Source organism: Mustela nigripes, chromosome 17 (assembly GCF_022355385.1).
Source record: "Mustela nigripes isolate SB6536 chromosome 17, MUSNIG.SB6536, whole genome shotgun sequence".
NCBI lineage: Eukaryota > Metazoa > Chordata > Mammalia > Carnivora > Mustelidae > Mustela > Mustela nigripes.
The window spans coordinates 7,875,837-7,887,928 of NC_081573.1; the positions used below are offsets into that span (position 1 = coordinate 7,875,837).

Sequence of the window (12,092 nt, forward strand, 5' to 3'; positions counted from 1 at the left end):
TTGACATGGCCTCCCAAGTCAGGGCTGGCTCTGCTGGGAACAGACATTGCCCAGCATCGTGTCTCCTATCTGTGTCATTTATTCCTTCATCTGGACCGCAAACGACTACTGAAGTGCCTTCTGTTGGCCCAGCCCTGCACTGGGGACACAGAGGTGGCCAAGCAGCCCCAGCTCTGCTTTCCTGGGGCTCGCTCTCTATGGGAGAGACAGACACATCCTCGGCAGTGACAACCCAGATGGGGGAGCCCCGAGGATGGACAGAGCTCCTGAATTGACCCTTAAAGTGTCCAGAACAGAGCGGGGAAGAGCATTCCAAGCAGAGGTAACAGCATGTCAAAAGACCCAAGGGCAAGAAAGCGTTGTGTCGAGGTAGTTTCCTGAATCTCCATGTTTAGGACATGGTGTGAGGAGTGAGTGGTGAGGGATGAGGTTGGAAAGAGAGACTGGCAGGAGCAGATCACTCAGGGCTTGACTTTGCTGTGAGACCAGAAGGGAGCCACAGATGGCCTTGGAGCAAGGGAAGGCCCCACTCACATTCAGGTCTTCTTTTAAAAAGACCTCTCTAGATGCCAAATGGAGTGTACATGGCAGGGTGCGATGGGAGTCCAGGGGAGCAGAGATAAGGCTGATACTGAGAGGGCCCCAGGAGGAGAGGAGGATTTGGGACCGGGCTATGCAGAGAAAGGGACTGGAAAAGAGGACTTCACTTGACAGAATGCAAAAAGCTTGGGGATTGGAAGCAGGGGATGAAGGGAGACGATGCAGATCTAGGGAGACCCTAAGGTCTGCAGCCTGGATGACTGGGGGAATGGGAGCGTGAGCTCTAAGATGAGGACACAGGAGAGGAGCAGGATTTGGAGGAAGATGTCAGTTTCATGGTAGGACTTGTCCAGTGTGAGATGCCTCTGGGACATTCCGGTGAGAAATCTGAGAGACCACTGAGAATGGGTCTGAGACGTTCTGTGATGGGGGCAGGGTGGCTTCAGCAGAAGTGAGGGGCAGTGGCAATCAGCGGGGGCTCCTGGGATCAGCAAGAGCTTTTAGATTACTAGTGGATCATTGGGACACTGTGGGCATTGTGGGGATCAATGAAATTCTGAAATCATAAGAGGGTGTTGGAGGACCAAGTGAGACTGTTGAAGATAGTGAAGTTATGGAGATACATACTGAGGGTTGGTGGGAAATGTGGAAATGTTTAGGGTTAACGTTAATCGGTAGCGGGTCGGATGAAGTCCTTGGAATTCTATGGAGACGCTGGAGATCTGCGGGATCTGGGGGATGATCAAGGATGGGGGAAGAGTGTCTGGAGATGCCATAGCCGGTCACGGATTTTAAGACGTCAGTGGGAAACACTGGAGGTCAGGAAAGTGTATGTTGGGAGTCTAAGGAGGCGCTGGAATCACTGGGGTCATCTGTGACGTGATGGTTATGAACCAGGCCTTCTCTTGAGGGTCCCTCCGTTGCTAGGCAAACCGTTCCCAGGGCACCGTTGCTAGGGATTTGGGCTTTTCCACGACCCCGCCCATCTCCCTTTGGGCCGCGCCCTCAGCCAACCACACGTCGGTAGCCGGCACAGAGGCCACGCCCACCTGTCGGCCCGCCCCCAGCCCCGGAATCGTTACCCGAGCGACGGTCGGAGCTCATCCCGCCTCCCGACCCTGTTGCCAATCGAAGAGGCGTCGCCTGGGTGACCACCCCACCCCTTCCGGCGCGGGCCCGAGGCTTCCGGCAGGGGGCCCGGCGGCGGGCGGCGGTCCGGCTGCGGCGGGGCCGGGGCCTCGGCGTGGGGGGGGCGCCCAAGATGGCGGCGGGCGGCGCGGAGGGCGGCTCGGGCCCCGGCGCCGCCATGGGGGACTGTGCGGAAATCAAGTCGCAGTTCCGCACCCGCGAGGGCTTCTACAAGCTGCTCCCCGGCGATGGCGCCGCTCGCAGGTCGGGTCCGGCTTCCGCCCAGACCCCGGCGCCGCCCCAGCCGCCGCAGCCCCCGCCCGGCCCTGCTTCCTCCTCCGGTCCCGGCGCCGCGGGCTCCGCGCCGTCCCCGCCGCCTGCAGGCCCGGGACCAGGGCCCGCGCTGCCCGCCGTGCGCCTCAGCCTCGTGCGCCTCGGGGAGCCCGACGGCGCCGGGACCGGGGAGCCGCCCGCCACGCCCGCGGGGCTGGGTGCCGGAGGAGACCGGGTCTGCTTCAACTTGGGCCGCGAGCTGTATTTCTATCCGGGCTGCTGCCGCCGCGGGAGCCAACGGGTGAGCGGCCTGCATCGTTGTGGCCTTGGTGCTGGCAGAGAGGATAGGGACCCCCTGAGGTCATCCAGAAGTGATAGAAGGGTCCCCGAATGAATTTGGAGTTCTGAGATGGGCATCCTCGATAGGGGGAAGGGTGCCCAGAAGTAATGCAGAATTCTAAAAGGGGGGGGGGTCTGGGAGGGCCTCTGGGGTGCTGGCCCTCCTAGAGATGATGGAGAATCTTGAGGTCATGCGGGATCCCCAGGTTATGCTTGGGAGTCTGGAGTGGTATTTTGGGGAGATTCCGAGATGCCATGGAACCCTCCGTGGTTCTGGGTGGTAGGGAATCTGCCCGTGGTGGAGAATCCCTAGGTGATGCAGGCTTGCAAGTGATGGAGAACCCCCGGGGTGTTGCAAGTCTGGAGGTGGTGTGGGGGGTGAAGGGGATCTTGAGACTCGGAGAGCCCAGAGGTGAGGATGATTGTGGAATTGATGGGGCACTTAGAGGTGATAGAGATCCCGCAGGCATATGAAGTCTTAAGGAACACTGGGGTTCTGGGGATCATGAGGGACCTGGAAGGAATGAGAATCTCTGAGCTGATGGGGAGCTGGAGGTGATAAGAGCCCAAAGGGGACATCCTCAGGTGTGATGGGTATTTCTAGAGCGATGTAGGTCCCAGAGGGGATGAGACCCTTGAAGGTTATGGTGGTGCCCCAAAGTGATGGAGACCCTGAGAGCCCAGAGGTGGTGAAGCACCAAAAATGTGGGGGACCAAGAGGTTTAATGTATCCATGAACTATGATGGGGGTCCTGAAATTTAGGGACTCCAAAGTAAAGAGAATTCTGGGATGTTGGGTGTTAGAGTCCTGGGGATTTGCATAACCCTGCGTTTGGAGGAGCTTGGAATATTGAGGTGCCAAGATCCAGAGGGAGTTCCTGAGTCTGTGGGCTAGGACTGGGCTCAGGGACTGTGGGGACCCCAAGCCTTGATACTGCAGACAGGGGTGTCCCTAAAGTTAGGGAGTCCAACTTTGGGGGGAGGCACTGTGGCCTCATGTGGGGTGAAGGGGGGCACCTTCCTTTCTGATTTTTCTTTACTGGGTCTGTGATTGGGTCCTCCTTCCTGTCTGTGGTTGCCCACTCCCCCATCCACCTACCCACTTCCCTTCGGGCTTTAACCCTCCTTCCTTTTAGTGGTTTCCCCCAACCTCAACACCCTCTTCCTTCCTCTCAGTGGTAGGAGCTATTAACTCCTTTTCTCCCACTGCTCAGTCCATTGACCTCAACAAGCCGATTGACAAGCGGATCTACAAGGGCACCCAGCCCACCTGCCATGACTTCAACCAGTTCACTGCTGCCACAGAGACCATCTCCCTGCTGGTGGGGTTCTCCGCCGGCCAGGTGCAGTATCTGGATCTCATCAAGAAGGACACCAGCAAGCTATTCAATGAAGAGGTGATTATGGGCCCCCGGGGCTTAGAATGGCTCCCCTCTCCCACTCACCACCCGCACACCATTGCCGTGAGACTGCAGCTGCCTGGGGAGCAGTGGAGGCCTGAGAGGGGCAGGAGACAGGAGAGAGAGGGGACGGACTGACAGATATATGGCTGGGGTCTCAGACAGTAGCTAGTAGGGTATTAGCTCATAAAGATAGCTGCGCCTCCCATGCTCGGGGCCTCTGTTGTTAGCCCTGTGCCGAACACTTTGCTCCTTGCATTTTCCTTCATGGGTTAGGGATTGTGGTGCCCATGTTGCAAGGGAGACAACCGAGGCTAGTCCCTGGTTGGGACTTGTTTGAAGCCAGAGCTCTTGATCTTCACATTCTGGGCCTGTGAGCATCGGATTTAGATCATTGGTGCGCCTTTGAGTCACTGTATGGTTTTGGGGAGGTGACTCTCCCTCCTGAGCCTCACTTTTACTTCTCTGCAAAATGGGATTCTCATCCCTGCCTCAATGGGAACATTATTACGAAATCGGAATCGGATGTGGAAATGGCTTAGTCTGGCTAGACCTGGTGCCAGAGGACATGCCAAGGAACGACCTTATCCATGGGCGGAAGCTGCTCTTGTCCTCTGGCTTTTTCTCTCTGTTTGGAGGAAGTTCCACATACACAGAGTGCGTGAATGGCAGAAGGGAGTGAGGTAACAATGGATGGAATAAAAATTCACCAGCTCGTCCATTCTCAAAATACGGATTGAGCATTTGGTCTGTGCCAGGCGTTCTAAGCACCAGGGATCTCACATCTTAGCAGAACAGACAGAGGGCCATCCCTTTGTGGAGCCTTCATCATCTAGCTCGGGGAGCAGACAGTTATCAAGTAAGTATGCTGCATGTCAGAAGGTGGTGAGTGCCACAGAGAAGAATCCAGCAGGGAAGGGGGATGCGGAGTGTGTGGTGAGGTTTAAATTAAGTAGGCTGGTCTGGGAAGGCGTCACTGAGCGGGGGTGACATTGAAATAAAGACCTGAAGGAGGCAAGCAAGTTATCAGGGGAGGACATTCTGAGTAAAGGGAACAGCTAGGACAAAATCCTAGAAGCAGGACAGCAGAAGGACTGTGTGGCCAGAGCAGTTTCTGAGGGGGAGTGTGGGAGATGGGTCCCAAGAAATAACTGGGAGGCATCAGCCCCTGGAGGGGCTGGAAGCTCATGGTAAAGACTTCAGCTTTCAGAGCATTTCTCATCATCTCAGCCAGAGAACACAGAGATGATGTGATTCTTTTCCAGCTTCTCCCCAAGAACAAGAAGCAACTGAGATGCCTGGGGAAGAATTTAATTCATTGTGTTCAGTGGGTGCCAAGGGGCTTCAAGGCTCAGTTCTCTTTGGAACCCTGCTTGAGAAGGGCTGCCATGCTGTGGGGTTCGTTGGGAGAGGAGGGCAGGTTCTGGGTATCAGCAAAGGATTGGTTCTGAGTTGCGAGGGGGAAAGGAACAGAGGCGCATGTGCAGCTGGCCGGACAGGGCTTTCCCTCGTGTGTCGAGGAAATCGTTTCCAGGCACTTGTTGTGTGCACAGGTCTATGCTCTGGGGTTAGAGTAGTGAACCACATAGATGTTCTATGAATCATTCTCTTGTGAAACCTGAGGCAGTAAAGATAGGTGAGGGTTAGACAGGTGAGGAGAGTTCTCTGAAAGGCAGGACTGTCCCCTTGCCAGAGATGGGACACCAAGGCTCCATGGAGCTCCCCGGGGCTGCCTCACAGGCCGCCCTTCTTCCTTTGCGTCCCTGTGGCCTGCTGTCCGGCCCTTACCCTCAGTGTGGGGAAGCCCTGTCCAAGAAGGTCAGGGCCGCGTCCGAGGGCCGTTCGAGGAACTGGCTTGGGGAGGAGGTTGGCCAGGAACGGACCACCTCCCCCAGCCCCCCACATCTGTCCCGGCAGCGGCTGATCGACAAGACAAAGGTGACCTACCTGAAGTGGCTGCCGGAGTCCGAGAGCCTGTTCCTGGCCTCGCATGCCAGTGGCCACCTGTACCTGTACAACGTCAGCCACCCGTGCGCCTCGGCCCCGCCCCAGTACAGCCTGCTGAAGCAGGGCGAGGGCTTCGCCGTCTACGCCGCCAAGAGCAAGGCGCCCCGCAACCCGCTGGCCAAGTGGGCTGTGGGTGAGGGGCCCCTCAATGAGTTCGCCTTCTCGCCCGACGGCCGGCACCTGGCCTGCGTCAGCCAGGATGGCTGCCTGCGCGTCTTCCACTTCGACTCTATGCTCCTGCGCGGGCTCATGAAGAGCTACTTTGGGGGCCTGCTGTGTGTGTGCTGGAGCCCCGATGGCCGCTACGTCGTGACGGGTGGTGAAGATGACCTGGTCACCGTGTGGTCCTTCACCGAGGGCCGTGTGGTGGCCCGGGGCCACGGCCACAAGTCCTGGGTCAACGCTGTGGCCTTTGACCCCTACACCACGAGGGCCGAGGAGGCCGCCGCAGCCAGCGGTGACGGGGAGCGGAGTGGAGAGGAGGAGGAGGAGGAGGAAGAGGAGCAGCCTGATGCGGGGGGCACAGGCTCCGGCGGGGGAGCCCCCCTCTCCCCACTGCCCAAAGCCGGCCCCATCACCTACCGCTTCGGCTCAGCCGGCCAGGACACGCAGTTCTGCCTGTGGGACCTCACTGAAGACGTGCTTTACCCCCACCCGCCCCTGGCCCGCACCCGCACCCTCCCTAGCACGCCTGGCACCACACCCCCCGCTGCCAGCAGCTCCCGGGGCGGCGAGCCTGGCCCCGGCCCTGGCCCCCTGCCCCGCTCCCTGTCCCGCTCCAACAGCCTCCCGCACCCAGCAGGCAGCGGCAAGGCCGGCGGCCCGGGTGCCACAACTGAGCCGGGCACACCGTTCAGCATCGGCCGCTTTGCCACGCTCACGCTGCAGGAGCGGCGGGACCGGGGGTCAGAGAAAGAGCACAAGCGCTACCACAGCCTGGGCAACATCAGCCGGGGGGGCGGAGGTGGCGGGGGCGGGGGCAGCGGCGGGGACAAGCCTAGCGGCCCTGCTCCCCGCAGCCGGCTGGACCCAGCCAAGGTGCTGGGCACTGCGCTGTGCCCGCGCATCCACGAGGTGCCCCTGCTCGAGCCCCTGGTGTGCAAGAAGATCGCCCAGGAGCGGCTCACAGTCCTCCTCTTCCTGGAGGACTGCATCATCACCGCCTGCCAGGAGGGCCTCATCTGTACCTGGGCCCGGCCGGGCAAGGCGGTGAGTGGCCCCACAGCAGCCTCCCCAGGGCCCAGGGAGAGGCGAGCGTCGGCAGGAGGGTTTGTCCCAGTCATAGCCTTTAGTCCTGTGGGATGAGGGGAAGCCAGGGAAATCTTAGCATCCCAGAGCAAGACTTCTCAGATCTTAAGAGTACCGGGCTTCTAGAACTTTCTGTGGCAGCAGAGAGAGAGAGAGGGTTGGGAAGAGACAGCTGGGAGTGCTGAGAACCGTGGCCAGCTAGCTGAAGGGCAGCCAGTGGGCCCAGCATACCCAGACCTTATCACTTGTCACTCGAAGCCAAATCTGGGTTTCTAAGGGGCGTAAGGATTTGTGAGTTGTGAAACCCTTTGAATAATGCGGGTCAAATTCTGTGGGCAACACTGAGCCTGTGGGCCCGCCTTCTGGCCTGGATCTCATCTCAGACTCTGGATCCAAGCCCACCTCTAGAGTCCCAGCTTTTGGAATTCCCAGCTTGGGTTCTGGGGCTGCTCCCTATGCGACCTTGGGCAAGTTGCTGCTCTTGAAGGCGGGTGGGAGGTGGAAGGGTCCAACTGCTGGCATAGCTGTGGGGTTCAGGAAGGGCCAGGTGGGGAATATCCCAGTGCAGGGAGCATGGACGTAGCCCCTTCCGTCTTTGGAGCTCTTGTCTTTAGAGGGCTCAGCTCCATGGGGTTTGGGCTTGTGTGCCTGGGATGCTAGGTCTAAGGCCCAGGGAGGGAGTGGTTTTAGAATCACAGGGTCTTGAATCCTTAGAACATCCTAACAGTCTCAGAGGCAGGGTCTTTGGGATTTGGGGACTCTGAAGAGTCCTGAAAGAGACCCCTCTATCTCCCTAGTTCACAGACGAGGAGGCGGAGGCCCAGACAGGGGAAGGAAGTTGGCCCAGGTCACCCAGCAAGTCAGTGGTAGAGGTAGGATTGCCCCTGAGTTCTCTCCCTCTCACCTCCCCAGTCAGAAAGGACCCCTGAGTTCCCCCCATCCTCTCCACCCCTACCCCCCTCTCTGTGCTCAGGACCACCAGAGGGCTTTAATTATGGTCCAAGAGTGCCGCCTGCAGGGCTGGGATGCTAGCGGGGCTGGGACCTAGAGCAGCGGCCTCTGTCTGGGGGGCTCTTGGGTGGACTGAAGGGCAGGGCCAGGGTGGCAGCTGCCATGGGGGATTCCAGGCAGGTTTCCTCCCCACGGGACAGGTGGGAGCCCCAGGCAGCCTCTAACCCTCCTGTCTCCTCTGTCCTCTTCCCCAGGGCATCTCCTCCCAACCAGGCAACTCCCCGAGCGGCACAGTGGTGTGAAGCCACGGATGTTGGGGTTCCCTGCCCCCACGCTCCCTGCCTCCTAGCCATATCCCTCCCGCTGACCTCACGGATCAACGTATTAACAAGACTAACCATGACAGATGGACTGCTCCCGTCCCTTGCCCTGCACAGATTTGAGGGGCAGAGGGTCCCCCAGACCGGCCCAGACACTTGGGGGGATGTAGTGGCCCGTGCGGCCTCAGCCTTGTCCCCACCCACTGCCAAGTACAATGACCCCTTCCTCTGAAACATCAGTGTTCGCCTCATCCCTGTCCCCAGCATGTGACTGGTTGCTCCTGGGGGAGAGACTCCCTGCCCACAAGCTCTGCGGTGTGCCCCTCATCCTGGGGGCAGGGCCGGGGTGGCCCACCCCTCCCCTGGCCTCCACCCTGCCCTTGCTGTTGTTCGTGCTTTTGAAGAGTGTTAAATTATGGAAGCCCCTCCGGGGCCCTCCCTGTCCCCCAGGACCTCTTATTTATACTAAAGTTCCCTGTTTTCACAGCGTCTCTGTTCCCTTCGGGGAGGTGTGGAGGGAGTGTGTGTGTGCTTTTGCTGCAGTCCTAGAATCCAGCTACTTCCACCAAAGGAAGAGTTAGGCCCTGCCTCTCCCTGACCCCGTCCCCTCCCTGCTCTCACCGCAGGAGGAGCTGAAGGCCTGAGGAGGGACTCAGGGCCCACAGCGGAGGGGCCCCTCTGCCTGCCAGCTCTCCAGCCCTGAGCCCCGGGCCCCCAAACTCTGGAGGAGAAAGGGCCGCCAGGGCCCCCTTCCCAGTCTGAAAGTGCTTGAACTATCCAGATCAGATATGGAGGGAGGGCTGCCCGGATGGGTCCCCCAGGTAGCTCCTGAGGTGCTCAGAGTGTGTCCCAAGTCTTGGCCTCCTGCTGCCTCAGGATTCCTGGCTCGCAGGCGCCAGCTGGAGACCATGGTTTCCTCCAGGAGCGGGAGCACTGTCCGCCCCTGCCGGGAACAACGAAAATCCCTCCTGGCTGGCTCTCCGGAGCTGCAGGGAGGGGTGTCTTCCCGCTCTGCCCTCCACCCCCCGAAATGTTTCTGTTTCTAATCCTGGCCTGGGCAGGAATGTGGCTGTGCGGCCAGGGTCCAGGGAGCTATTCTGGGGGCTCCTTTGCCTCCCCCATGTTTTGGCCAGTGGGTCACCCCTGGTCCTGGCTCCTGAGGGCCTCCCTTCCCAATTCTCTCACCACCCCTTCCCCACCTCCTGCCAAACAACAACAAAAACAAAAACAGTCAGTGTAAAGCAGAGGCCCTGACAGCTAAATTTAAACTGTCCCAAAGTCTGAATCCCTGGCTGAGTCACCCTCGAAGCTGCCCTGGCCGCCTGCCCCCCCTCCAGTCCTCCCCCCTTTCTCCCCCACCCCAATTCCAGAGTTTGAGAGGGGTGTTACCCGATCATTCTGAGCCTCAGTTGGCCCCCTCGCGATGGGAGGAGGGCTCATCTTTGGCCTCTGCCACACCTGTAGCTCCTTCTGGGCTCTGCCTTTTTGGGGGGCAGGCGTGGTGTGAGAGTTGGGATTCTCCATCCCCCCATCTCACACTGACTCGTCCTGTGGGGCCCTGGTGGGAGGGAGTTGGGGGGCCTGGCTCTGGAGGGGTTAAGGAGGGGTTAAGGCCTGGAGGCGGGAGGGGGCCGGACTGAGGGGTGGGGAGAAGGGGAGGAGGCCTCAGCAGAGAGAGAAGTGGCCAGAGAGGCCCAGGGGACAGCCAGGGACAGGCAGACATGCAGCCAGAGCCCCGAGGTCTGGACAGGGGCTGCCGGGTTCCGTGACGGGAGGACCCCGAGCCCCTGGCCCGGGGAGGGGCCATGGTGCTGCCTGCCCAACATGTCAGCCGAGGTGCGGCTGAGCCGGCTCCAGCAGCTGGTGCTGGACCCTGGCTTCCTGGGGCTGGAGCCCCTGCTCGACCTTCTCCTGGGCGTCCACCAGGAGCTGGGGGCCTCCGACCTGGCCCAGGACAAGTATGTGGCCGACTTCTTGCAGTGGGGTGAGTGACTGCCTGCATGCGTGCCCCGGATTGGGGAGTGGGGAGGGCAGGGCAGAGGCTGGAGATGGGGAGAATTGGGGGCACGGTAGATGTGGGAGAGCCTCCCACTCAGGAGCCCGAAACTTGGTCCTGGGTCCTAGGGTGCCATGCCCCTATCCCTGAGCCACCCTGGCAGGGCAGGCCGGGCTCAGCAGAGGGTAGCACAGGCATGGCTCCAGAGCTGTGACCCAGGATCCGTGGTAGGCTGGACTGGGCACAGCTTCCCGTGGTCCTACTGTACCCCCTCCCCAAGGTCTAGGCCTAGGGACCTGCTGGGAGCCCCGTGTCCTGCGACCACCCACACACACACCAAAATGGGCCCCATGGCTCTCCATCCTGGTCTCCCAGAGCACAGGGGCAGGCAGAAGGGACAACATGGGGCAGCTGCCAGGGGCGCAGCCAGTGGGCAGGTGTTCGGCGCCAGCCTCTCCAGCTGCTGCAACAGGTGCCCAGGCCCTGGGAGGGTGCGGTGACTCAGGCCCTGGGGGAGAACCAGCTCTGCAGACAGGCACCACCCCCTGGATGCCAGGGGAACAATTTAGGGTTCTCCTGGGTGCTCCCATTTTCTAGGGTCTGGCCACCCCCCACCTTCCCAGCCCTGGTCCATCTAGTCTGCCTGGGGCAGCCTTGACTCCTCTCCAGCTCCCCAGGTACCTCTTTTCATGACTTCTGACCTTCCAGCTCTTGCACAAAGTCCCTTCTGGCCAGGTCTTCCCCCGGAAACCAGTCTGGAAGGCAAATGCTTCCACCTCAGCCTCTGGCCCTGTCTGCCTCTGCCCCTCCTCCACCCCAGCACTCCGACTCTTTCAAGGTTTTCTCTCTCCCTGACATCCTGCCACTCCGTCCCTGCAATGGCTTGTCCCTCAGTGGCTTGCGCTTGGTCGCTGGGTCATTGGTCACTGGTTTCTGTCTCTCTGCCTCCCCCTCTCCTCCATTTCTCGTGTTCATCTCTTTCTGACCCAGGCCTCGCTCCTGTCCCTCCCATTTCACAGATACGAAGGTGGAGACCGAAGGCCAGACCACTCAGCCCCTGGGAGAACTTTCTCCCCACCTCCCCAGGCCCTTAATAACTCTCTGGGCCCTGATTTTGCAGAGTGGGAAGTTAGGCTAGCTGGGTAAACTGAGCCCTGAGCTGGGGGGCAGGGGTCTGGCTCTCCTGTAGGGAGCACTCCTTTTGTGGCCTGAGCAGTTTTCTGCGGCCCCTCCCCTGCCAGGCCGCTGGGGCGGGGGAGGGGACCTGGGTTCCTGCTGCCTTAAAAGGGCTCAACGTCTTGGCTCTCTCCTCCCTCCCCTGTCCTGGGCCCTGGCTGGTTCTTCCCTGCCGGCCCGCTCTCCCCGAAACTCGTGGGGTTCCGTCTCTCGCTGCCTTAGCCCACTCTATCTCCCCTTACTCTCACTTGAACCCATCCCTCTCTCTGTGTTGCCTCCCAAGTCCCCAGCGTCCTCCACTTCCCGGGCCTCCCTCTCCCTGTGCCTCTGCATTCCCTCCGCCAGGCCCTTCCCCTCCCTACCTGCCCTCTTTAACATTCCTAGCTGTAGGGCCTTGGCCAGACTCTTCCTGCATCTGAGCCCTGACCTCTCCACCCATAAATGAGGGGTGACTGAAAGAAGCCTTCTTCCCCGAGTTGAGGACAGAGTTGAGGACAGAGCAGCGAGTACACTAGAACCTGGAATCCGGATCCACGCTGGCTTTGTCTTCCTCTCCTGTTCCCTCTGGGAGCCCCATCCCCAAATCCAGTGTTTCCCAAAGTGTGGTCCAAAGCCAACAGCATCTAAACCTGGAGGTGCTGGACTAAACTGAGCATTCCAGGACAGGATCTGAGATGGACTGAGAAGCCTGGGGTGGGCCTGGCAGGCATTCCC

At 60.2% G+C, this 12,092-nt stretch overlaps 2 protein-coding genes across 3 annotated transcripts in view; both read left to right on the top strand.

Annotated features, from left to right (window-relative positions):
* The first annotated feature begins 1,738 nt into the window (after positions 1–1,738).
* On the top strand, positions 1,739–8,690 carry DMWD (DM1 locus, WD repeat containing). Of its 2 annotated transcripts, XM_059383883.1 has the most exons (5): positions 1,740–2,242; positions 3,495–3,677; positions 5,598–6,896; positions 7,733–7,807; positions 8,141–8,690. In XM_059383883.1, exons 1-5 carry the CDS (start codon positions 1,802–1,804, stop codon positions 8,186–8,188), a joined length of 2,046 nt encoding a protein of 681 aa, XP_059239866.1. In that variant the 5' UTR covers positions 1,740–1,801; the 3' UTR covers positions 8,189–8,690. The 2 variants fall into 2 exon arrangements, with proteins under 2 accessions (XP_059239867.1, XP_059239866.1); XM_059383884.1 differs by lacking the exon at positions 7,733–7,807 and having other exon boundaries at positions 1,739–2,242.
* Positions 8,691–9,884: 1,194 nt separating this feature from the next.
* The window catches only part of DMPK (DM1 protein kinase), a 10,898-nt gene continuing 8,690 nt past the window's right edge, over positions 9,885–12,092 (top strand). Inside the window, 1 exon segment of the mRNA XM_059383029.1 lies at positions 9,885–10,190. Coding sequence (XP_059239012.1) covers positions 10,031–10,190 — 160 coding nt within the window. The 5' untranslated portion in view covers positions 9,885–10,030.